Below are 25,908 nucleotides of genomic sequence, written 5' to 3'. Positions count from 1 at the left end.
AGGCTTTGACTTACAGATATAAGGCTTACATTACCCTTCATGCATAAATTTGTAGGTTACCACCTACGCATATCTAAATTGAGATTTTTTTTATATGCACCTGTTTTACTATTTCCTGAATCGTGGTGTTAAACCGAAGATGATGAGAACTGCCATAGAAACATATAAAATCGCGTTGTCCTATTTGGGGTAGACAAAGCCAATATACATAACAAAAAATTAACGATTAGCTCACGGCACTAATTAAAAAAAAAGAAGGTGCACTCAAAAACTTTCCGTCGTAAAAGGCGACTAAGGGATAGGCTTTTAAACTTGGCATTCTTCTTTGCGATGGGCTAGCAACCTGTCACTATTTAAATCTCAATTCTATCATCAAGCCAAATAGTTGAACGTTGCCTATTTATCTTTTCAAGACTGTTAGCTCTGTCTACCCCGCAAGCGATGTAGACGTGACTTTATGTATGTATGTAAATATAGAAGGCTCATTAGCTTATTGATAAAATTGTCATTAAGAGACAGTCACAGGTTGCGAGCTTACCACCTTACAGAAGTATCCCAAGTTACCGATTTTTGTTTTCTATGCCTTATAATCTGTGCGAGAAGAAAAGTAGCTGTCATATAGATACTAGGTATGTTTACTCTTCGCTACAGACCGGGGTGGAGGTGTGTACTAGGTGGATGTGCTTTACTTATTCCCTTGGTTGCCCTTTAATCATCCAATGGAAGATATAGAGTAGCCCTTTTCTAAAGTGAGTAGATTTAAACTTGGTTGAACGTTTGGATATGTAGTATTTACACATTTTTAGCCAAAAGATAAAATTCCAAGGTGAGTATGCCTTACAAGTACAGTAATAAATGTAATATATTATTCGTCGACAGTGTATGTACTCTCTGTTCAAAGGCATAATCGTCAAGAAACCATTGCAGATTAGAAAAATAGAAAATAAATTACGAGATAAATTTATTAAAAATAGTTCAATCCAAAATAATTGGTCGACCGATTATACACGGCGTTACACAAGTGTCATCAAACCCTTGCTTCCCGGTATTCCCAGGGTGCCCCTCCACTTCTAGAAAGTGAATGTGGTGGCTGATCAGCTGTTGATCAGGCGCATGCAACATACGCGGTTCGGCGTCTACGCGCGACTAACGCCGCCGCGGAAAAATTTTCAAACTTCGAACGAATTGTAAACTTTTTTCGAATTTGTGCCAGTGTTTAGCTGTAGTTGCTAAAATGAAACTTTTTATTTTATTTGGTAAGTTTTGAGATTACTTACAAAAATAATACCAATATTGATATTACTGAGGTTTTTACTTTAATTTTAGTTAGGTTTAGTTAATCTGAGTATTTTTTTTATTTTAAGCTATTCAACTCCAACATAAATCTATATGGCAATAGTAAATTACTAATAATTTTTTTTTCATCAAAATATTCTGTCTGTCAGTTTTACCGCAAAATTGTTCCGCACGTACACTTCATTTTGTGGTATTAACAATTACTTGAGGCTTAGAAATGGTTCCGTGAGCCATGTATAAGTGGTGAAATTGTTGTCCTCAACCATAGATATGATTCTGTCATGGAGACGACATTGTAAAATTACGGTTTAGTCGAAGTCCCTCATGTGCGTGCGATTGCGTAAAATTTTAATACTTGATATGTAAGGTAAAACGTATTATCTTTTTTATTACAAATAAGCAGAAGTTATTTAATTGTTTCATTTTACAGCGATGTGGGTCGTTTATTAATTAATAAAAATAATTGGTTTAAATTTTAATATCCTTCAATTTGATGGATAAAAATTGATAAAAATATCACGTGTATAAGAACTAAACCTACAAAACCTATTCAAATATTATTTCCATATTCCCATATATTTTATTCATTTAAAAATATTCAATTAAAATATCAAATTTAGTTATTTTCTGATTAGTCGAATTATCAATTCTAGTCATTTAATTCCCTGTCACTACTGCATTGTATGCAATACCCTCAAGTGAGGGAAACTTCGTTCTGGTCGACGGCATGTACCTAATTAACACATTTCATGCCATTGTGTTTAGATAAGGGAAGCTCACATCTATGAGAATTTACATTCGTGTAGCTTGTGAACTATGAGAAGACTCATCCTACTGACCCAATGATATTGTTTATTTACATACTTGATGGTGCCCGTGACTTCGTTCGCGAAACTAGATTCAGGGTTCCAAAATTAAATGTAATCAACATTTAATTTTGGATGCTTCAATATACAAATAAAAATTTTAATTTTTTTGTACTATATTTTTACTACTTTGTTTAATATTTTAAATTAAACTATACGAGTAGGTATCTCCATTACCCCTGTGGGAAACTGGTCTGATAATAAGTATATTATGTATATAAGTTAAACAAAAATGTTTTTATATTTTGCTTTAATTTGGTAACTCGGTGCATATAGTAGTAGTCGACATTCTACTTAATAAATGTTCAATAAGAATAAGTATGTAGTAAATTATAATTATGTAACCAGCCCCGACTGCCACAGATATAAACAAATTGGCGTGAATACGTTTTCGAAGAGTGTTGCTAAAAAGAACTTAATTTAAAACGAAGTTTGTATTTTGTGTTACAACAAATTTTTCATTATTGTCTATTTATTATATTTGTCATTTAATTTGTATGCTACTACCTTTTCCTCGCTGTATTTTTACCTATGTGCTTATAAGTATATATTATGTGCCGTGTGGTTCCTCTCTCACTCCAAATCTTTCCCATAGATGTCGTAAAAGGCGACTAAGAGATAGGCTTATAAACTAGGGATTCCTCTTTAAGGCGACAGGCTAGCAAATTGTAACTATTTGAATCTCAATTAAGTATATCATTAAGCCAAAAAACCGAACGAGGTCTATCAGTCTTTTCAAGACTGTTGGCTCTGTCAACCCAGCAAGGAAAATAGACGTGATTATATGTATGTATGTATGTATGTTTGTTATGTGCTTCCTATGTTATATCTACAAAGACATAGTAGATTATGGTGGTTGACGAACTGTGTGCAAATAAAAATACTTACAGCAAAGACGCAAGAAAACCTAATTAAATCTATTAAAAAAAGAACATTTTGATGACTCTTACGTCATCATAACGATACTACCTAGTAAACCAAATTGAGCTAATCCTCTCCGTTTCACTTGCGTTAACTGTACGCTGTTAGATATAGATACGTCAGTCATCTTTCATATTTAAACAAATACCAAAACTGGGGCAACATTGAAAAACAATACTATGACATAATAAACACTTTAGCAAAGATAACAATAACTATAATACAAAAAGAACTAAACGCATCTCATGAGAAATCATTGAGAAAGAGGTCTGCCATTCTGCATATTAACAAGCTTATCACTCGATAGATCGTGTCTATAATGTGGAGCATAGAGTTGTGTAATTATAGTTTTGTCCAAATGCTCTCGCAATACCTGACGTATCTTCTCGGTTGATACCTGTTTATTTATTTTTTTTTTTCATCGGACTTTTTATATAATTTGTTACGTTAAATGAGAGAGATTCTGATTGTTCGCGTATTATTATTGCTAACTGTTATCGGTTGTCGTCACATCACGATGTTTTTCCTCAATTTAAGGATGATCTTACATTGAGGAACTTACAGGAAGGAAGCCTGCACATGCAGGTTTTTAATCCTATATATTTATATATATATATATATATATATATATATATATATAATATAATAAACGGGGGTCAGTTCCGGATTATGGTCATTGACAGACCCCAGACTCGTGGCTACTACCGAGGAGGTTGATGTTGTGCACCCAGGTCATATTTTCCTAAAGTGTATTTAGGTCACCACAATCACCATGTGATATTTAAATAAAATAGTTTTCTAAATCCACTATATATTTGTTACTTACAGTCATTATCACATAGTATAAAAAATTCTTAAACCATTTTGGTGTGAAATAGATGTTGTAGTTTTCATAAACATCTGCCGTCTGTCCGTCCTCACTTTGTTTTTTTTTTTCTCCGAAAAATGAGACAGAAAGAGTTCAAGTGTTCCTTTAAGTGTTTTGTATGATTTTATTCCTTTAAAAGTTTAACCCCGTTGAGAATGCACACTTATTCATTTTGATAGTATGAACGAACCACCTTATTGGTATTCATAAGTAAAAACATGTCTAATTTATTTTTTGTTAGATCATAAAGATATCTTCAAATCGAGTTTTAATTGATACGTTTCCTTGTTTGATGTTCAATTTTCTAGAAATTTGCATCGCATATATAATGAATTGTTGAAGAGAGTAGTCTTAAGATAGACGAATTAAAGATCTTGTTCGATAGGATAAGCATAAGCAATCTATAATCTATGATTTTATCAAAGTTATTTATTTTTCTGTTATATTAGTACCCGAACGTGTATAAAACAAATACTATTACCTAATTCATCTGAAGTAGGTTTTAAATTCTGCGGATCAACCAGTCTGACCTACAAGTTTTAATATAAGTAGGCGTTGTGAATAAAATCTAGGTTTAGAAACAAAACCTACATTTTAATGAATTTATGAACAATAAATTCGGATTACAAACACAAAATTTAGCAATAAAGTTTACTTAATCTTTTATATTAGTTAACCAAATTATACCACTTTGAAAACATAATGAAGATGACTCACTCATTATAATATTAAGTAGGAATATGAATATATTTGCCGTACCTCATATGCTTAGTTAAATTTTAAGACAATACAATATTTATTTAAACTTAATTGCACAAAATACAAATGTATAGCACAATTGGCGGACTTAATGCTAGAAGCATTATCTACCAGTCAACCATTGGGTCTGTAGTCTGTAGGTATGTCTGTGTGTCTAACTTTATGTGGGGTCAAACTAAATAAATTACTTATACCTTTATAATAAACATTCATAAAAACTACAATAAATATACATAGGTAAATAAATAGGTGCAGCGATTTCCGAAATGTTTACCCTCGCGACTCAAAAGAAAACCGTATACCCGTGATTTATATATATGTTAACGGAAATGTATGTAATCCGTCATTGTATACAATTCCTAGGAAATGTATGTAATTCCTAAAATAGCCCGGAAATGTATGAAATAAATTATATTAGTCACATTTCGTAGGAAATCTATACATTTCCTAAATAGCAATCGGAAATGTAAAACCCGTGGTGGTGCGCGGGGGTGGGCGAGGGGCATCATTCAAAATGTTAACAAACGCTAAGAACACCGCTTATATCGAAGATGAACGTTACAAAGAGTTAATAGAAGAAGTTTCCACGGCAAAAACAACAGCTAGAAATACGGCAGCATAAAAAAGGGCATCGTTGTTAAGCCTATCATATCGTCAGAGTTTAACTCTAAGCAATTATTATTTCTTTAAAAAAAAAAAAACTATCTTAACCTAACCTAAAAATATTATTCCCATTTAAACAAGGTATTTCATTACAGAAAGCCTTCTTTTTATACATTTCCTAATACGATATAGGAATTATATACAATTCCTAGGAAATGTATACATCTCCCAGGATATGTATGTATTAAATAATTTTTAAAACAATATTTTATACATTTCCTAAATAGCTTCGGAATTGTATACTTTTCCTAGGAGTTGTATCCAATTCCTAGATTTTATACATTTCCGTTAACATATACATAATTATGAATATTTTTGTCTGATAATGCACATTTATTTATTTTCCACCCGCAGGAGTAGTACTTACCTTATGTCTTTCTCCGTACTCTATAAGTGTGCACATTTCATGGCGAAATTTAAGTGTTTTGACGTGAAGGACGGACAAACCACACATAAACACACTTTTACATTTTTTATATTAGTATGGATGTAAATCTTTTTCCAGTGGAGAAAATCATATTCTTCAGATATTAGTAAATCTGCGATCATCTAAAAATTAATAAAATAGATTGTGGCATATTATAACCTAACATAAACGTTTTAGTTTGAAAACGAAATGAAAATAAACATGATCATAAGACAAGATTTTCTTTTAATTATGAAAACCATTGTTAAATTTTGCGGCGCGGAACTGTAATAGCAGTACTCGCTAAAACTCGAAAATTGACAGTACGGCATATGCTGTCTCTAAAAAAGATGGTATAAACGGAGCTACGGTGATAACCAAGCCATGACTATGGAATCATCGTATAGGCCAAGATTTACTGGCAATCTGAGATCTACTCAACTTTCGCTACCGTCAAAATTAAGTATTAAAAAAAAACTTTAAACATACCTAAACGCAAACACCGGAGTATCATACACGTCATAACCGCTCCGCGGCTATAGCCGTAGTTTTTCGAGTTTTTTGTAGATACTCTAGTACAATATTTTTTGTACTATTATAACAGTACGGTTATGTCCGTGATGAAATTTGTATGGAATTTTTGGCGTCATTTAATGAAATTGTAAGGTCGAATTTCCGCGTCGCAAAGTGTTAACGTCAAACAAAAATGTGGTAATAATTTTGCAAAGAATGTGACCTCTCGTGCTGAGAAAGGGAGATACTCATCGTAGTTTTTCATATCGTTTGAGATAACATGATTGTTTTAAACCTTGCCCCATTTTGTTTTGAGTACTGTGTGCATAATAACGTGGGAATTTTAACGGAAGCGACAATAAAGCCTTTGTGAATAATATAAAGTTTTTTAAATAAACTATTCAGAATGATACTATAAAATGTTAATTCGAAATAAAGTCGTACATTTGTAGAAACATTGAAATTAATAAGAACTTAGGCTTTAAAAATGTATTGCCTCTATATGTATTAGTTTCTTCCTGGCGTTTATCCCGGTATCTTCCTCACATTTCTGGAGAGGAGTTCGGGGTGCGCCGTTTGACTATGATACTGAATTGGGTAAGTCAGGTTTTTACACGAAGCGACTCGTTTAAAAAGCCTTACATGACATCCACGACCTTTGCAAAGGAAACTTAATCCATAGTGGATGATGGTATAAACTGCACTTGAAGAAAATGCCTATTCCCATAGTTGACATTTACGCCATCTATAAGAAAGAAATAGAGTGGTCCTATTCTGAAGTGCTTGGAACCACACAGGCACAAACTATTTACTTTGATTGATAGGTATGTACATGGTATACGTAAAAATTTGAAAGTTTTAACATCCGTTTAATTTTGTACACTAACTAATAGAACATAAAATGGACACTCATCATAATTTCAATTTCATATTTGAATTTCATCAGCATCTTGATAATGAAAGGATTTTTGCAAATCATGTAGATATTGACCATGACTTTCAAATGTTACTAAGTACTTACATATATGGCACATTAGTATTTGCTTCTGTGCATTTGAAAATTTTAGTTTTAAAGTACAACAGTGTGTAAAATTAAACTTAAGAACTCAAAAACCCTTTGTACGTATAAACGCATACTTGTTTTTATAGACTTTTTTCAAAAGAAAATGGACAGAATTGCATGAAATATGTCTTATATACATTTTTAAATATATAAACCACCATAAAATGACCAATTTTTATATCATAATATTAATTTTAATATGTAACGATTATTATTATTTTAACATCTCTACATATATGCAAAAGCTTGGCTGTCGCTCCCTTGTATGGAGTGTAACAGTTTGATTGTCTGGTATTTATTTTGATGGCACACTGAATAGTATGGTTAGGTATTTAATTTTATTTCCATAATCAGAAACGAAGCAAAAATTTACAACTGTCCACGTAGCTTTACCGATCAAGGCTGCAGAATAAATTTTATTTTGTTATCATTAAGTTATTTAGATATTGTTTATATCATACAGAGTACCTAAGTTAAAAAGAAATTCGTTGAATTTCAGTTTTAAACATTATTACTAGGAGAATATCTCCAAGAAACGCAGATATTTCCTAAACATAAATACACTGAAATGGGTCAAACTAATTTACTTTGTTCTGTCTACGCCTAAACCACGAACTCCCTCGGTATTTCGCAAAATTTAATTATTGTCGACAATAATTTTGGACTTGCTTCACAAAAAGATGAATATTTTCTTAGTTACTATTATTTTCAACAGGCATTCGATTCTTGAAGAATCCTACATTAAATAAAACTCTTTTGAGTTAATAATATACCTTGTGAATACAAGACAGATTAGTAATAAATTATTAAAAAATCGGAAAGATAACACAAATTTCACATACGGCTACAGATATTACGGCATCTGAACCCAACGAGAACAAACATATTACGTTTTACAATAAATATATAAATACATACATTCAAGACCTAAAAAGAAGGATCAGAACAAGTTTGTTTTCCATCATGGTCTTACCAGGGATCAAACCTGTATCTATGGACAAGTGACAAGATCACAAGAAGAAGGCTAATAAGACTACACAATTCATAAATTATAACGGCTTTTTCTTCTTCTTATTTATTATATTTAGTAACAGTTAATAGCTGTAAATATATTATATACAATTACTTACATGAGGTATATCAATGGTGAAAACCTAAAGTACAAAGATTCTGCTAACGATTAAGATCAATTATGAAAAGTTTATTGAAAATAAAACATATGGGGATGTTCGGAAGAAAAGAAGGCATATGTATACAATTGCCTCCGGTTTCAAACGCATACTAATAGTACGTAATTAAACACAATACAGATATCAAGCGTTAGGCTATAGGACTTTACAAACCGTGAATTATCCTTTTAAATGCTTTGTTCTTTTGTTACTACGTGTTTCCGCCTTTACATGAGAACGTAGTAGAACAATCGTACGATTTCGATCTAGCGTTCCCATGCAGTCCCTTGGCTTTGTCGATTGTTTGTTTCAATTTATCTACACACTCACATCTTTGTCTTAACCGCTGTTTTGTAACTAATATTAGAAACTAATCAATTGTTGATATTGCAGTTTTTTAATCGCGATGATTGAATGTCTTCTTGAATGCGTTCAGTTAATCGTTTGTAAATGAGACAGTTCTTAAAGTGAACAAAAAAAGGAAAAATTACCTATTCGGATTTTGTCTGCGGTATTTTTTGTAGATAGAAAAGTTACTTAAGAAATTAAAATAGTACATTTCAGATAACACAAAAATAACAGCAAACCTACTAGCAATTCGAATCACGGGTGCTGAAAAATTCCAAAATTTTTATATGATTTTATGTACTTCACTACAAACCATTTGTTTAGTTTGTTTGCGAAAACATAAATTCATTTTATTTTGTTTTAATAGGAATTTCAATAAACATTAAAAATGATGACAGGGGTAAATATATAAAGTCACGATATTTCTCCTCAATTATCGCCTACTTCATTTGTGCTTTACACAATTGTGCATAGACTGAGGTGCAGATATAAAAATGTCCATCACGACTCGACCTTAATGTGAAATGTTGGGGGGACGCCATAAAATATTGAATCTTGTTGCATCAAGCACGTTGTTCACAACATAAAGTGAATTTATACACTCGTAAAAGTTATTTTATAATGACTAGAAGATATTGAAAAGGTCGTTTTTTGAGGTGTATAAAAATATATTGAAAATAAAAAATCTTTTTTGGCCAAATGCATTGATCGAGTCTTTAAATAGGACACGAATTCAATAAATTCTGGCATGTAAATTTTTTTAATTTGAAATACGGAGACATGGCTGGTCTGTATCTTGCGTTTACCTAGGTTCTAAGAAGTTTCGTTATTTTTCTCAAATAAATCATTTAATGTTTATTTATATCCCATATAGTTAAAAATTAAATTTAAAGCCATATTTATTTCATGAAATGCAACGCGCTAGTACTGAGATTAGTGATGTTCGCAAGATTGTAGGGATCGAGTTAAGGACTCATTATGCCTCAGAGAAACTCGGAGAAATGCAGATGCAGGTCTAAGGTGAAGGTCAGGCAGTGTACTCGTATATAGCACGAACTTGTTTGATAGGGATGTGCCAGCGTTTATCGTAAACTGTTCTTTATACTTATTTGTTGCAATGTTTCTGAAAACTAAATACGTCCCGTTCCGTCCGCGTAAAAAGAAAATTTCGGTCCCGGGGTAATTTTGAGAAATCCTGCGCATCATTTAAATTTTTAGAGTCAATGGTTTGACCTTTTAGTCAGCCAGTCAATCAGTGTCTTCTTTCATAAGCTTTTGCTTTAATTTGCTTTCAACTAATCAATGTATGTTTTATTTGTTTCAGCTAAGTTATATTCAACTGAACCTACTTTTATATAGTATACATACTTGTAAGTCTTAATTATTTGTATGTGTAATTCAATGCGTTATTTCTACATCAAGTTAAGTTATAAAAGATTATTTTACTTCTAACAGCGTGCTTGTATAACTTATTTACGCTAAGGAGTTAGGAGGATAAAATACCTTTAAATATTCCATTTCAAGTCTATACGGCTAAAGTATTTCTTTACATCTTACTCGATAATCTATCTACAATGGGCCTTTGCAGACGGATATTGCGATACAATCGTGATCCAGCCACAGATAAATACTCTAAGTAGACAGTAACTAGATAAAATCAGCGCTAATTTTATCTATGGATGACTGTAACAGCAAAATATTATATGTCTATTTGTTGACGTTACGAGTTCATACCCAGTATTACGAAATAAATTTAATTTACTCTCGTCATCTCTCTTCGTCTAATATAATATTGTCAAAAAAACTAGAGACTTTGGCATATTTTCCCGTTGTGATGATAATTTTATTAGGATTATTCCTATTGAACTTTACATTACACGGGGTAGGCATGCCAATGTGTCTAGTTTTTTTAACAATATTTTTATAAAACCAAAAACACAAATGCCATTGTTTATAATTAAGTAGATACTCAGGCAAATGTACTATACAGGATTGGTAGCCCTTAAACCATAATTTTCAATTGATTTTTTTTGAGAATAACCTATAGATTTGGGACAGTACTAGTGGAGACATTAATTTATCTATTTCTCAATCTCGCACCATAGGAAATGGACCTGAGTGCTCTTCGTACCATCAATATTATATAACTAACACACTTACAAGAGTATGTGGTTATCTCCCTATATGTTATATTACGCTTTAATAACGTGATTAGACCCAAGAAGCTATTAAACTCGTTTTTATTGGTAAGAAAATGTAATCAATTATGATTTGCTAGACTTGTGACTTGTATAAATTATCTTATATTTTATGTGTAAACAACACAAACGTACAAATTTTTTAATGGTCTTAACATTAATAATAAAATAACTGAGTTTCAATAATTATGTTACAACTGTCGTAAATAACTATTAACTAGGTTGTTAATTTTCACCACGTGTTAGGACGTAATATCCTGTCGGTATCGGGCTTAAAATCAGGAGTTGCTTGGTCCGGAAGTTAGTGCTTTTCTAATTAGTATTTATGCTGTAACCAATACGGGATATGATATAAGGAATGTAAAATATTCTGGTTGGTAACCTAAATGTTGTAGAACATCAATTATTATGTTTTGTTTTTTCACGTAAAGTCCGTCAAAAATTACCTTTTGTATTTACTTAGGATGTGTTTTAATCTAAACAGAATATATTATTTTAAAGAATGACTTTTATAAGGCTATTCAAGTCAATAATCAAAATAATGGAAACGCAAGAGAAATATAATAATTTCAGCTCAGGAAAAATATTCAATTGTAAGAAAGAGGGAGACCTTTTTAAGGTAAGATCAGATATTAACGGACTGAATAGATATTTTCTTTGGAGAGCCATTATGAATAATCTGAATTGGATTAAGATACTTCAAATTTACAGATTTATTTTACGTCAGGAATTGTGTTAATGTTATTGTATTATACTCGTATTAACAAATCGTGTTACTTATAATTTCCATAGGAAACGAGAATGGAGGGCTTTTTTAAAAAAAATATTTTTTTGAATAGGAACTAACGGAGGAGGACTGCGGATACTTAAATAGTGAAAGGTTGTTTGCCCATCGCCTAAAAGAAGAATCTCAAGTTTATTAGCCCCTACCCTTGATCGACTTTACCAATCTATACGAGATGAAAGACACACTCTATGATTTTTCTTCACTTCAATAAAAATCCTGACTTTATAAGTTTTGGACTTGGTTATTCAATTATATATATATTTATACTTTAAGATAAAGGACTTGAATCTATAGCCGAAAAATTGGGTTGTTCATTAATAGAATACAATCTGGTGTGCCTTCTAAATTTGACTGCCAATTTTAATTTAACAGACCATTTTATACCGACTTCGTGGTTTTCAATCATCGCTCGGCTTTATAAATTCACCCCAGCCTTAAGTAAGGTTTTCTGGCACAGTCAAGATAATGAACCTTTTATTTCGCAACTTGAAACAAGTCTTTGAAGAAGTATGTTTAGTTAAGGGTATTTCAGTTATTTGCAGCATTTACAGAGTATTCCACTTGATGTTGAGTCTGTTTGCCAGATGTGAATTAATTGGTTTTAACTGATAGAAAAAGATTAGTCTAAAAATAGAAAAATATTAGTAGTAAGTTTAATTTAAAATTTTTGTAAATAATGAAAATTTGCAATATTTATTAAATATTTGGTTTATATATCTGATTAAGGTTAACAGAGCTCCAGAGCCTTCTTCAGTTCTATAAAAATGTTCTATGTCAGTTATGAAGGCAAATTACTCAGTTTTTGTTATAGTCCAGTCAATAATTACCTGTACCTTATTGCTGATGGCTATTTGCTCTTCATAAAAGACTTTTTGGGACATGTAACATTCTCAATCACCTATACTTATTCACTTATACTCATTAATGATCAATATAATCACACACATATAAAGATTTAAAAAAATAATAATATTTCTTTTACTAATTTTGGGATGAACAAATGGTTCATATAAAGTCCATAAAAGTCAATTAACAATTAATTATCATTAACCTTGGGAAAGTAAATTGAAATTCTTCAAGTAAACTTTCAATTATGAGAAAATAGTAAAAATATGTGAATGAAATTAAAACACCGAGGCCAGGGTCCAAATTAGCACTTTGTTTTACTATCCCACATTCATTATGAGATTTGAAGGCCTGCCCCACAAGCCTATATTTCGTTTGGGAAACAATACACTTCAAGGTTGATCACGATTGGCATTTCAAAACTGAGCGACATCCGGACTCATAGATCACTTATCGATTCTTTAATACATTATGTTGGCAATAGCTATTGTTATTACATGTTCTATAATGTTAAAACTATATTTTAGATTCATATGTAATTTATTACATCCGGAAAATAATGTACCTTTATTCAGTTATGTTTATAATAAATAAATATATTGACGGCCTCTGTGGCTCAGCGGTACTACGCTTGTCTGTGACACCGGAGGTCCCGGGTTCGAATCCCGGTCAAGGCATGATGAGAAAAGAACTTTTTCTGATTGTCCTGGGTCTTGGATGTTTATCTATATAAGTATTTATTATATTATAAAATATAGTATCGTTGAGTTAGTATCTCGTAACACAAGTTTCGAACTTACTTCGAGGCTAACTCAATCAGTGTAATTTGTCCCAAAAAAAAAAAAAAAAAAAAAATATGTACATGGGATAAATTACACAGATTGAGTTAGCCTCGAAGTAAGTTCGACACTTGTATTACGAGATACTAACTCAACGATACTATATATTGCAATAAGTATTTAAATAGATAAACATTCAAGACCCAGGCCACACAGAAAATGTTCGTTTCACATCACGCCCTGGCCGGGATTCGAACCAGGGACCTCCGGTGATGATAGGATACTATTAATACTCGTAATTCTGATATGATAGGTGAAGTCCCAGGGTGAAATGCTATAACAGACGTTGATACCAATAAACAATATTTAATCTCAACAAAGAGCACTCATATTTTTATTGTAGTTCCTATAACTAAATAAGTATAGGGAAATATAATCCAATCGTGGATATAAAATTAAAACAAACATATATACGCCTCTTTTCTGGATCTCTTTACACTTACAACGATCTCTTCATACTATCTATCTGCTCCATATTCATCAATCTTTCCATATAAACTTTTTAGTATAATTCTTGTCTTTTAACAAACTAAGATGTACTTATTTCTTCATTCTCTTTAATACTAAACGGAGACTCGTGTCTTTCCCCAACATTTCGCGTAAGTACTAAGCAGTGGAGTAGGTTGGCCAATATTGACACATGAAACGAACTAGCTCCCGAGAATCACGAGTTATCATGATTCGTTATGCTTGCATGCTTACTTTGTGATTTGATTTGCTCATAGTACTTATACTATTATTACCTAAGTTTTAGTTCAAACATACATGTAGTCACGTCTGTATATCTTGCGGGGTAGACAGAGACAACAATCTTGAAAAGACTGATAGGTCACGTAGATTTTTTTGTTGCTTTGCTTCTGAAAAAGATATATTTGGTATGTATAAGGCATGTGTGGGCTATTCACGGAAAAGTCACATCACTTCATCTTTATCCCTTTCGGGTTATGTAGTCACGAGATTCAAAATCCATAATTAGGTGAATTGCTTAGTGATGAATCGATATTCAGAAAAAGTGACAAAGAAGAAGCCCTAGTTGTTTCTTATAATCTACGCAGAAAGATAATCAGCGGCACACTAAATTTTTTACTCGTGATCACATCTGATTATAAAATACTTCTGGTTGGTATTTATACAAGTATTATAGTAAGTATTTCATTTCTTGTTGCATATAAAAAAAAAATCCAGCAAATCATATTGACAAATATACTTGCTGACAGTCTGAATTACTATGTATTTTAACTAGAATACAAAACAAAGAGTCATAAAAAAAAAATGTAACACCACTTTAATAATTTACCATTAGAGGCGGTTGCTTAAAAATAATTACATAGACAGATCATTATTATTATGATTTTGAAAGTATCAAAGTGGACCTAAGTAAATCACGCTTAGTAAGTGGTCACAATTAACTTGCCATCAGAACATTGCATTATAATATGAGCTTTCGGGATGTATAATCAGAATATATTTATAAAATGTTCTTGATTTTACTACATTTTTACAATAACGAACTTAAAGCTTTGAAGTTAACTACTGAAAATATAATAGGAAAATGATGGACTTAAAATGATTATTTTCTTTTCAACGGTTGTATTCTAATTCGTGTATTTAAAGGTGACTTACACATATCATAAGTCCTAGTTAAAATCTCTAACGGCTAAATTGACATAGAGATTGTTACAGACCACATTTTTCTAGTCTGAATAATTTTGAAGAAATTCAATTTAAATAAGTCACAAAAACCACAAATTAAGGTAACCTATAACTTTTCGCAAACAAATAAGTAGGCGCGTTTTATTAACGACTCCTGTTGGTTCGGAACAAATGGTCTTTGATAAATCTTCCGATAAATTACACTCGCGTCCATCTAATGATGTTTGCCCGCCAAATTTAGTCCAGGATTCACTATCAGGATTAGTCGGAGGAAATCAAAGATTTAGCAGAATTCCAGCAATTCCGATACTGCGCCTTAATTAATGAATTGGGCTAACCGTAGGAATTAAGATGGATCGGATTCATTCGGATGATAGCTATGCTGTATTGTGTATATATGTAGGTATTAAAGGAAAAGGTTGGCCATAAGTTTTTCTATAGAACAGATATATATTTACATATATATAATCACGTCTTTATTTCTTACAGGGAAGACAGAGCTAACAGTTTCGAAAAGGCGAAAGGCTCCCATTAAGCTGTATTATAAAAAACGATTTCTTCTTGTAACGGTAGTAAGACGTAAAAAGAGTTCTTAGTATTACGTCCAAAGGTGCACTGGTTATAAAAACAGCCTACTGTTAAAAGTGTGTCGCCTGTCTGAAACTGATCAACTTCGACAATTTAGAGGTGCGTCTAAAAACTTTTTTTAATAGTTGTCTCTGACGACATCCAGAGAAAGTAAAGGAGAGTTTTTTTTTCATATCTGTAGTTCTTTGTTTAATATTTGTTGGAGCCATATAAACAGCCATATTCTCTGTTTAATTTTGACAACATTATAGAGCATTGCAACCTGTTACGTCTGCATAATTTGCGTGTTGACATTCCTGTAATTTCCTCAATTATCAGTGGGCTTTCACTACCAGCTGTACGTTCATATAGGTTCAGACTAACACTGGACAATTGCTTACTTCAAATGTAGTTACAGTGCGTGTGCATAATTATACGTGTTATTGCTATAATTTTCTGTATTCAGGAACTAGGAACAGTATTAGTTTGTATTTATATTTATGCAGGTTCCCTGTAGGATTTAGTACCTACTTCGTCTACCGTTGTGACATGAACTGCCTCATAGGAATTGTTGTCAATTATCCATATCTGACTATTTATTTACAAATTTCATAAAATAAATTATTCAGTATTATAAATAACCGTCACATTAAAATATAAATTTAAGAGATTTTAAGTTTATTTTAGTTTTAGTCACTATTTCAATCTCAATTCCATCATATACCATACAGCCAAACGTGGCCTTTCAATCTTTAGTCTTTTCAAGACTGTTAGCTCGGGTTACCCCGTAAAGGATAAAGACGTGATTCTATGTATGTTTTAAGTTTTGCAATCGATTTTACGAATATCTCAGTGTGTTATAATATTAAACCAGATTTCTAAGAAAAAAATACTATTTTCAATTCATGATGCACCACAAAACATTAGAAACTTGGCTAAACAAGTTATATGAGTACATGTTACAATTTCATTATGTTTTCTTATATAAACAGTAGTTTAGTGCAATTTCTCTTGACCGCGGTGACACTTTCGCTACTTTGTCTTATCACGCCATCTAAATCTTTTATTGCGAGCGGTCAATGTTCCCACGTTGTTTTATATTTAAATGTTTGTCTGTAATTACCACAAATTTGTACATTTTTTTAAATTTTAAAAATACTTGTTCATCTTGTTATACTACATGTTCCAAAGTGTATTAAGGTGAATACAAAAATTAATGATCTTATTCAGATTGACATACATATAGTTAATAGTTAGTACTCGGCATATATAAATTCTCGGTTTTGGACATGAATATTTATAAAAACACAAGAATTCGAAAACATTTAGTAATTAAAATAATGTCCTTGTTCGACATCGACTGCTGTATGTATAACATTTAAATTCATTTTATGTAGATTAGATATGTCATTAGCGAAGTTTCTATAACACGTTTACCATTGTCCCCGGAAGACCAGCGTCGGGGTGTTGTAAAATGCCTCGATATAAAACAGCGTGACAAAACCCCTAATAATTCGTCTAATATAAAAGAATAAAAAAACGGAAAAAAAAGCTGAGTGGACCTCGGAATAGTATAAGCATTTCGGCAACTGTTTGTTTTTACTTCAATTAAGTACTTGTAAGAAATATTTGTGTAATGCTCATTAACTTTTATTCATTCATTCATTTATATTTTCAAAATCGTTAGTTATGGAATGCATGTTACTATTACCAGTATTCATGGAAGAAAGAAACCGAGTGTAAGATCAGTACCGTCACGGCTGCCTGCCTATAATCTGTATGTAATAAAGTAGCGTCTGCGCAAAAAGCAATTGATATCGGCCTTGTCGTTACACGCGTGACTTCCTTCGCGTGTCGTTTGGAGAGGAAACACTTTTGCGGCATATCTTTTAATTAAGGCAGATTCCCCCTCACATTCACTACATACAATAGAAGTATCATTGTCTAACTGATGATTGTTAAAGTTTCTGGAATTGTTCGATTCCGTGTACATTCCGATTTTAATGCGATTAAATTATAGCTTATTGAGATTAATCGAATTTTTATCTGTCGCATTGTTCGCGTCAGTCAAATAATTTTAAATTTTCAATTAATCTGATTTCTTCTTCAGTTTATATGTTTAAATTACATGACATTCAATATCAACCATCAAATCGTAGATGGACTTTTTTCTACAAACTAAATAGTTTCTCTTTACACTTATTCTACTGAACCAATCGTCATGAAATTTTTTCATAATAGCTCACTCATAATAGCTTCCACATTATGAGAAAGACTTAGGTTTCTATTAACTTACATCTCGGAAAAAGTTCTGTTCCGTTAGATTTATGTTTGATGGCATCAAAAAACTTTTATAAAAGTGAACATATTCTAAAAAAATAATATAGATAATCTAGATTATCTAATAACAAATCTACGCGCACAAGATTAAACGCATTCTAATAAATAACTTCCTGTTTCGACGGCCTTGACGAATCTTTAATACTTATTTAATGCTAAAAGAAGATTTACAAGTCGTTCCAAATATATTTTGCAACATTTTTTCATCTTATTAATAATGTAAGAATAAATGGATGAATGGCCCTGGCTTGTATTTATGGATAATCTAGATTATGTTCTAGTTGTACAAGTATCTACATACATTTTTCATGCTAACTTTTACCTGCGGCTTTGCTTGTGCATTGTAATCGTATATCGCCTGTTTTATAAGTACCTACTTTAAATAATGTTTATGTAGGTATTATTAAGAAATGGAGACGTGGGAAGAGAAAGGTTTAAGCAAAAAGAACGACATCTTGGTTAAACTGGGGATATTCTGTTCGGGAAAAATCTGGTCAACGTAGACACTCTACTACTTATATGAAAAGATTCATAAATCTTAATAAAGCGAACGATGTATGTCTTGGCAAGTGGAAATATCTAGTCCACCCTGTTAGGAAAGAGATCTATAATCATATATATCATGAATTTATAAGTAAGAAATAGCGGAACCTATTGCCAGTCAGGACTTACTTGACAAGTAGGTAATTACTAATAAAATGTGTATATGTAAAAATCTTATCTATTACGAGTATATGCATTAAGTTATATGCCGTCTGACATTTCAATTACTTAACATGTTCAACGTATCGTAAAATAAGGTACTAAGTGTTCAAGTGTTTAATGAAGCATAAACATTTTTTTATGAACTACTTTAAAACAAAACAATAAATTAAAGTTCCGCTCTTACGCACTTACTATTGCAGCGTTCGCGTTTTCTTACATAACGATTAATTTTGGGTTAAGTCGTATTTTGCTGAGATAAACATTTATTATAAGTACCTTTATATAAATTGGAGTCTTCTGGTGTGGTAGTTCAAGAGTGTCATTAATAGACGATCAGCTAAAAAAATATTGTGTAGAAGTTAAGAAGTGTGATATGAAATGGTTGAATGTTGTCTCTGCCTATCCTTTCACGAAAAGGTAACAAGTTTTAACCATCGCGTTATTAAATATTATTAAAATTGTCGTAAACTCACCAAATATGGCCGCTACAGCAATGAAAGAGTTTTTCTCATAAAACATTCATCGTGTGATAAAAAGCCGCCATGTTTTCACCCCTTTGCTCGAGGGCTTAAAGCGAGGAGATATTTTCACAAGCCAGGGTTAATGTTGCGAAAAATGACAGCTAGCCACTCGTTAACCCAATTAAAATCATTTGCATTGGTTCTAAAATGTACAAAATATAAATTTTAAAAAGTAAATATACAACAGGAATATAATAAATTAAGTATTATTAATAAAAAAGTAGCAGCTTGTTAATTACTTGACTGAGTGACTAGTGAGAATTTGGGTGAAAAGATGTCATTGTGGTATTTAGTAGTACATTTGTTTTGCTTTCAAACTGTTTGGTTTCAACGAAGCAAGAAGATTAAGTATATATGTATTTCCAATAGTTTCTTTTAATTATTATATTATAACCGGTAAATCAAAGCATTAGACAAGGATAAAATAAATATCGTAGGTTGCGTATAAAGTGAAGATTAGTCGATCCTTGACATTTAGAACATTAAAATATTTTTGAGCAAATAACTTGCATGCATAATTTTCAATCAAAGAGTTGCATAATAAGGTGATAACCATGCAGATAATGTGCCTTATTTAAACTATTCTCCGTGTACGAGTATATGTATTTTGCTGAGATAAACTATTTATTATAAGTATATATCAATTTGAGTTGTCTGTTAACTTAATGTTTTGTAAGATCCTTTATACAATAATTAAAAAAATGTACATGAGTAGCAAAATTAGTAGTATATAAGTAGCAAAACTGTTTCATTAGTGTGCCAAATTACAGTTAGAAAGATGTTAGAAGACAAAGTTTACAATATCATATGTCTAAGTAGATATCGTTCAATATTGTTTCGATTCTCGATTAAATATTCATAAGTAACGCACGTGTTGTTCCACTCAGTGAAGGTGAAAACCAGTGATGTAAGGCAATATACATACTCAACAGCTTTAATTACAGCCCCCGTAACAAAAGTACCGATAAATAATAATTAACCTTCCATTAATTTTCAGACAATGTTTCCTTAAAACTACGTAACAACAGTTATCTTTATCAATGTTCGCTAAATTACGAAATTTAGCTGAATTAAGTATGTGTTGAATATAAATGATACAATAACAATAAATTGCAGATTTATTTCTGAAACTTGCATAATCCTGACGTCTGTTAGTTCCTAACTAGAGAGGAGCCTGCTCTGGCGCATGACTACGATCCAGGAATGCCGCATATATATAAAGGGACTGCCATTTGACATGTCAGAACCTTATTTAACTTGGAAATAGATTACCCATTTAATCAATGCCTCACGATCTTGAACCTCAATCTAAGCTTCAACACCGTGAGAAAACCCGTTCTGGCAATTAACATATAACATAGGTTAACATTCAGACTAACGTATTGTCAATATGGTACACGGCTACAGTGCGATTTGAATCCAGCAAACTCTTGTTTCCATCCATGGTAACCCTTTAATGAAACTCATAAGGAAATATGCTTCCTCCATTATTTTCCATTTCTTGTCTCGCTTGCAAGTTGCAACCAGTTAGAGCCGTCATGTTGCCTTATGATATCGACACATCAATGTGCCTGTGCACAAGAACTTACGAGTCTTCACCATTAATGCGCCAATGCAATCAATAAGGCTAGTATAACAATTTGATGTTATGCCAAAGTAGAAAGGTCAATGACTCGCAAGAGTTCGGTTGATCCTTAATGTGAAGCAATAATGAGGTTATTCATAGACAAAGAGATGTATAATCAATCATGATCTTGAATCTTTTCTATTAAGTACAAGTAGTAGTAAATCATTTTTATCTAACCATGAACCTAAAAGCGCAAATGTTCAAATTGTCGGTGGTTGATAATAGTAACCGAATAAAATGTATGAGTGTCTACAGGTTTTAATCTTACCGTGACAATGTACCAATAACTCCATTCTGAGTAAATGCATACATTAGTTTTATTGCTAACTTTGATGTTTTACTACACGAGAGTCTATCTCTGATCACGAGGGAGACAAAATATTGGAATGAAATTAAAAAATTCAGGCAATTGGATGTGTTACCACATCCGTAGCCTCATCTTTGTTTTTTTGTTATTTAGTACTATGTGGTAAAATGTAAAATTTAAAACGGCTATATTCCGTTCCCATTACCTGCAATTACACTTGAAATCAATTCAACAGAGCGTGAATGGCCCAAATAAAAGCGCCGAGGGCAATGTAGCTTGAAATCGTTTTCGTGGGGAATAATCCTTATCACAGGCAATAAGGCGGGGAATATTGCGAAATATTTCACCAAGGCTTTGCCGCAGGTTACATAATACGGAAATTGATAAACTATCAAATGACCCTACCGTCTCCTACCCTTTCGACTGACATAGTCGTGTATTTATTGACATTTAAGTATATTTCCATGCTGGTCTGGTTACGACGAAAAAATCTTTCCCTTATTCTAAAATATACTTAGATAGATAAAATAATACATTTGTTGTCACAGAAAATGCACAACTATAACTTAACTTAACTAATTTGTGTTTATATTGTTATAATATAATATAACAATATAAACACAAAAGTACATACATTTCTAAAAGGATAAGTTTATACGTGTGTTGCAGCAATACAAAAAGTAAGCCATTGAGAAAATTGCTCCGAGAGCAATACACTCATTTTCAGTTATAACCAAAAGATAGATGGCGCGAGTGCGAAAACAAACTAAAGAAAGAAGAAGAAGAAGGAAGATTTACCGCTAATATTCTCGTATATTTGTACGTGTCTTAGTAACGTCATATAGCCTGCGCTGACGTATACGAGTATTTTATCCGTTGTTAGCGAACTCTGCGGTTGCCCCGGGTCGCCTTTATTTCCGCTACAATAAGCTGTTGTTAGGTCCGCTTCTGGAAAACGAGGCACTCCACTCCATAGAATTTTTTTCCACTATTTTCATTGAAAATCATGTTGAGCGCGCATACATATTGTTGTTTAGGTTTAAGTAGGTATTTAAATCAGAATCTTCAGTCTTTAGTCATTTCTCACAGCCTTTTTGTGGAACATCTGTGTTCCTCATATAAAGTCGACTACAAAGCAGGACCTGTATGCTTTTGGTTTGTATGAAGTGGTAACGTCGCTTTATATTAAGTTGACTTTACGTGGAAAAAGAGATCCCAAACTTGACCTTCCCCACTGACATAGAATAAAAAATTCGGTTCGCGTGACCACTAAATGGATATAATCGTCTATTGTGTGAGATACTATGCCATTAGGAAGTTTACTTTTACCGCACGCGATCACTTTCCAATGCCGATGCGATATCGCAACAACATACTTTGACGATTCATTCATTAAACATTTTATTTGAGATTAATTAGATTTTTATACAAACAGATTAATAATAAAGCAGTAACGCAATCTTCGGAACAATGTAATTAATAAGTCAACTGATTAACGCTGTCAATTTTTACAATGTTATTTTTTATATGTGGGTCGAAGAAGGCAATGGTAAGTTATGTTGAGTAAGTAGATCGTGAGTAGAGTATATCCTTAGCGTTGTTGCTTTTTTAAAACTGTTTTATATATTTATTTAAACTTTATTGTACAAAATACAAATTTATAGCACAATTGGCGGATAATGCTACTCGTAGAAGCATTAGATAATGCTTATAGTAGATACTAGTCAACTGTCAAAAATACTGTTACATGTAAACAAAAATTATGTAATTGACAAAGCAAAGATTATTGTATGTCAGACTACGCCCCGGGGTTTTGGCTCCCATGGGAATTCCGGATAACAAGTACCCTATATGTTTGTAGATATTACGTGAAAGAGTAACAAACATCCATCCTTACAAACTTTTGTATTCACAATATTAGTAAGAAGCAGGATTACTCACCTACCACCTTATACTTAAAGGGGAAGAAGTCAATTATTTCTGTTATAATTGTCTTAGCTTTAGAAAGTAAATCGGTAGACATGATCGCATATTTGTTAACTTCAACTTTCGTCAGTTGTAATCTTCACAGTGAAACCGCAAGTTTAATAACAAAAAAATATAATGAAAGTAAAAGTAGGCGCGGTTCATAAATTCCGCTATAAATCGCTTTGTTTGTGCCACACAATCTCTATTTCTGGACTTAAATAGACCTTTGGATACCGTAGGAAACGAAAAAGGGGAAAAATAACTACTTATTATGATTTCCCCTTCCCGTAAGAAAGAGCATTGGTTTGCAATTATAAGAGACGATTTAAGCAAAAATAATAAATCCTTATAAGAGATATTTTAAGTTCTCCTACATCCTTAGGAAATTACATTACATCTTCGTCCCGCCTGGAACAATGCAGTTATGGCCTCAATTCAATTACTGAGAGCGCAATCAACTCAATTTGAGCTTTAAAAGCTGTTTTAGGTCGCCAATATATATTATATTTAAAAAAAGGTCTCGTGTGGTTTCCGGTACTTTAATATAGGATGACTCCATCGTGGTGACTAAGGGAAAACATTAAGCGCAAGCTTCCATTCTATTCTGGTTTGGTAGCAAAAAAATAAAATATGTGTGTGGTGCATAGCTGCTTCTGTTCCGTGCAGATTGTAATAGTCAATCAAGGGAAACGGTAATACAGTTGGATTTCTTCTTTAGGACGATGTGCTGACAATATATACAGTTATTAAAAAATAACATAACAGAAATTTCAGAGTAGTAGATTCTCAAAGTAATTTTTAGAATGATAATATACAAAAAGAGTAAATGAACTCAAGTTATGACCTCACAGATACATACATACATACATAAACTCACGCCTCTTTCCCGGAGGGGTAGGCAGAGACTACCTCTTTCCACTTGCCACGATCCCTGCATACTTCCTTTGCTTCATCCACATTCATAACTCTCTTCATGCAAGCTCGGCGGTTTCGGGCACTTTTGACCTGACCCTTCACCAGGACGTCCTTAATTTGATCAAGATATGTTCGTCTAGGTCTTCCCACCCCGACCTTTCCCTCCACACTCTCCTTGTATATCTGCTTAGTCAACCTGTTTTCATTCATCCTCTCCACATGACCGAACCATCTCAACATACCCTTTTCTATTCCTGTAACTACATCTTCTTTCACATCACAACATTCCCTTATCACGCTGTTCCTTATCCGGTCACTCAATTTCACACCCAACATACTCCTTAACGCTCTCATTTCCACTGCATTTATTCTGCTTTCGTGCTTCTTTTGCCATACCCAACTTTCACTCCCATACATTAATGTCGGGACCAACACGCCCCTGTGCACAGCCAGTCGAGCCTTTTTGGATAGTTTCTGACTGCTCATAAAGGCATGCAAAGCTCCATTCACCATGTTCCCCGCGTTCACTCTCCTTTCAATATCACTATCACACTTGCCATCTGATGTAAACTTTGATCCTAGATATACAAACTCTTTCACTTGCTCAACTTTTTCTCCTCCAATCAAAATATTACATGCTGTCATTTCTTTCTCCATTTCAAAAACCAGTGTTTTGGTTTTACTTACGTTCACTTTCATTTCTCTTTTAAAGCTTCATGCATACAGTTTACCATCTCCTGTAACTCCTCCGCTGATGACGCCAGTATAACCTGATCGTCGGCATAGAGCAGACATTTGACGAGTAATTCATTCATCCTTAATCCACTTTCAGACTCTTTCAAATCTGTCAAACAACTATCCATAAATAGGTTGAACAGCCACGGTGACGCAACACATCCCTGCCTAACACCTTTCTCAATCTTAAACCACTCAGTGTGCGCTCCGTTTATCCTGACACAAGCACTCGAATCCTCATATAAGGATTTCAGTGCTCGTATCAAGAGACTGCTCACCCCATGCATAGAAAGTGCTGACCACAATTCATTCCTCTCAACTCTGTCATAGGCCTTTTCCAAATCCACGAATGTGCAATAGACTTTTTGACTCTTGGCCAAAAACTTTTCGGCTATGCACCGCAAAGAAAAGACCTGATCAGTACATCCCATTCCCTTTCGAAATCCCGCTTGAGCATCCCATATTTTGTCATCAGTTTCATTCCTGACTCTATTAATCAATACCTTAGCATACAATTTGCCGACGACGCTAAGCAGGCTTATACCACGATAATTTTTGCAGTCCAGTTGTGACCCTTTTCCTTTGTAAAGTGGCACAATAACAGCCTTACACCAATCTTTTGGTACTCGGCCGCTTCTCCAACACAAATTGAAAAGGCAGTACAACTGTCTAGCTACGACGCTTTTTCCTGCTTTAAGCATCTCGACCGACACTCTATCATACCCGGCAGCCTTACCCGCTTTCATACTCTTAAGTGCTTCCACAATTTCAAACATTTCAATTTCGCCTTCCATCTTTTTATTTATTTATTTATTTAAACTTCATGCACGTAAAATGTACAACAGGTGGACTTAATGCCACAAGGCATTCTCTGCCAGTCGAACCTTTGGACCAAACTGAGATGGAAGTACGGGTAGTGCGATAACGGTAAAAAAAAAAAATTATATAAATATAAATAATAATAGGTTACTTAATACACTTACATATAATATATTACAAACATAAGTATGACTATATATATATATATA

General features: G+C 32.8%; 1 protein-coding gene across 1 annotated transcript in view; it reads left to right on the top strand.

Annotated features, from left to right (window-relative positions):
- Window positions 1-1,166: 1,166 nt before the first annotated feature.
- Window positions 1,167-25,908, top strand: part of LOC106131417 (uncharacterized) — a 44,229-nt gene continuing 19,487 nt past the window's right edge. The window contains exon 1 of the mRNA XM_060949999.1: window positions 1,167-1,256. Within this exon, the coding sequence (XP_060805982.1) occupies window positions 1,235-1,256 (22 nt within the window). The 5' untranslated portion in view covers window positions 1,167-1,234. The remainder of the gene's footprint in view (window positions 1,257-25,908) is intronic.

Source organism: Amyelois transitella, chromosome 20 (assembly GCF_032362555.1).
Source record: "Amyelois transitella isolate CPQ chromosome 20, ilAmyTran1.1, whole genome shotgun sequence".
Lineage (NCBI taxonomy): Eukaryota > Metazoa > Arthropoda > Insecta > Lepidoptera > Pyralidae > Amyelois > Amyelois transitella.
The sequence above is the reverse complement of the archived record's forward strand: the minus strand, read 5'-3'. Positions and strand labels throughout refer to the sequence as shown.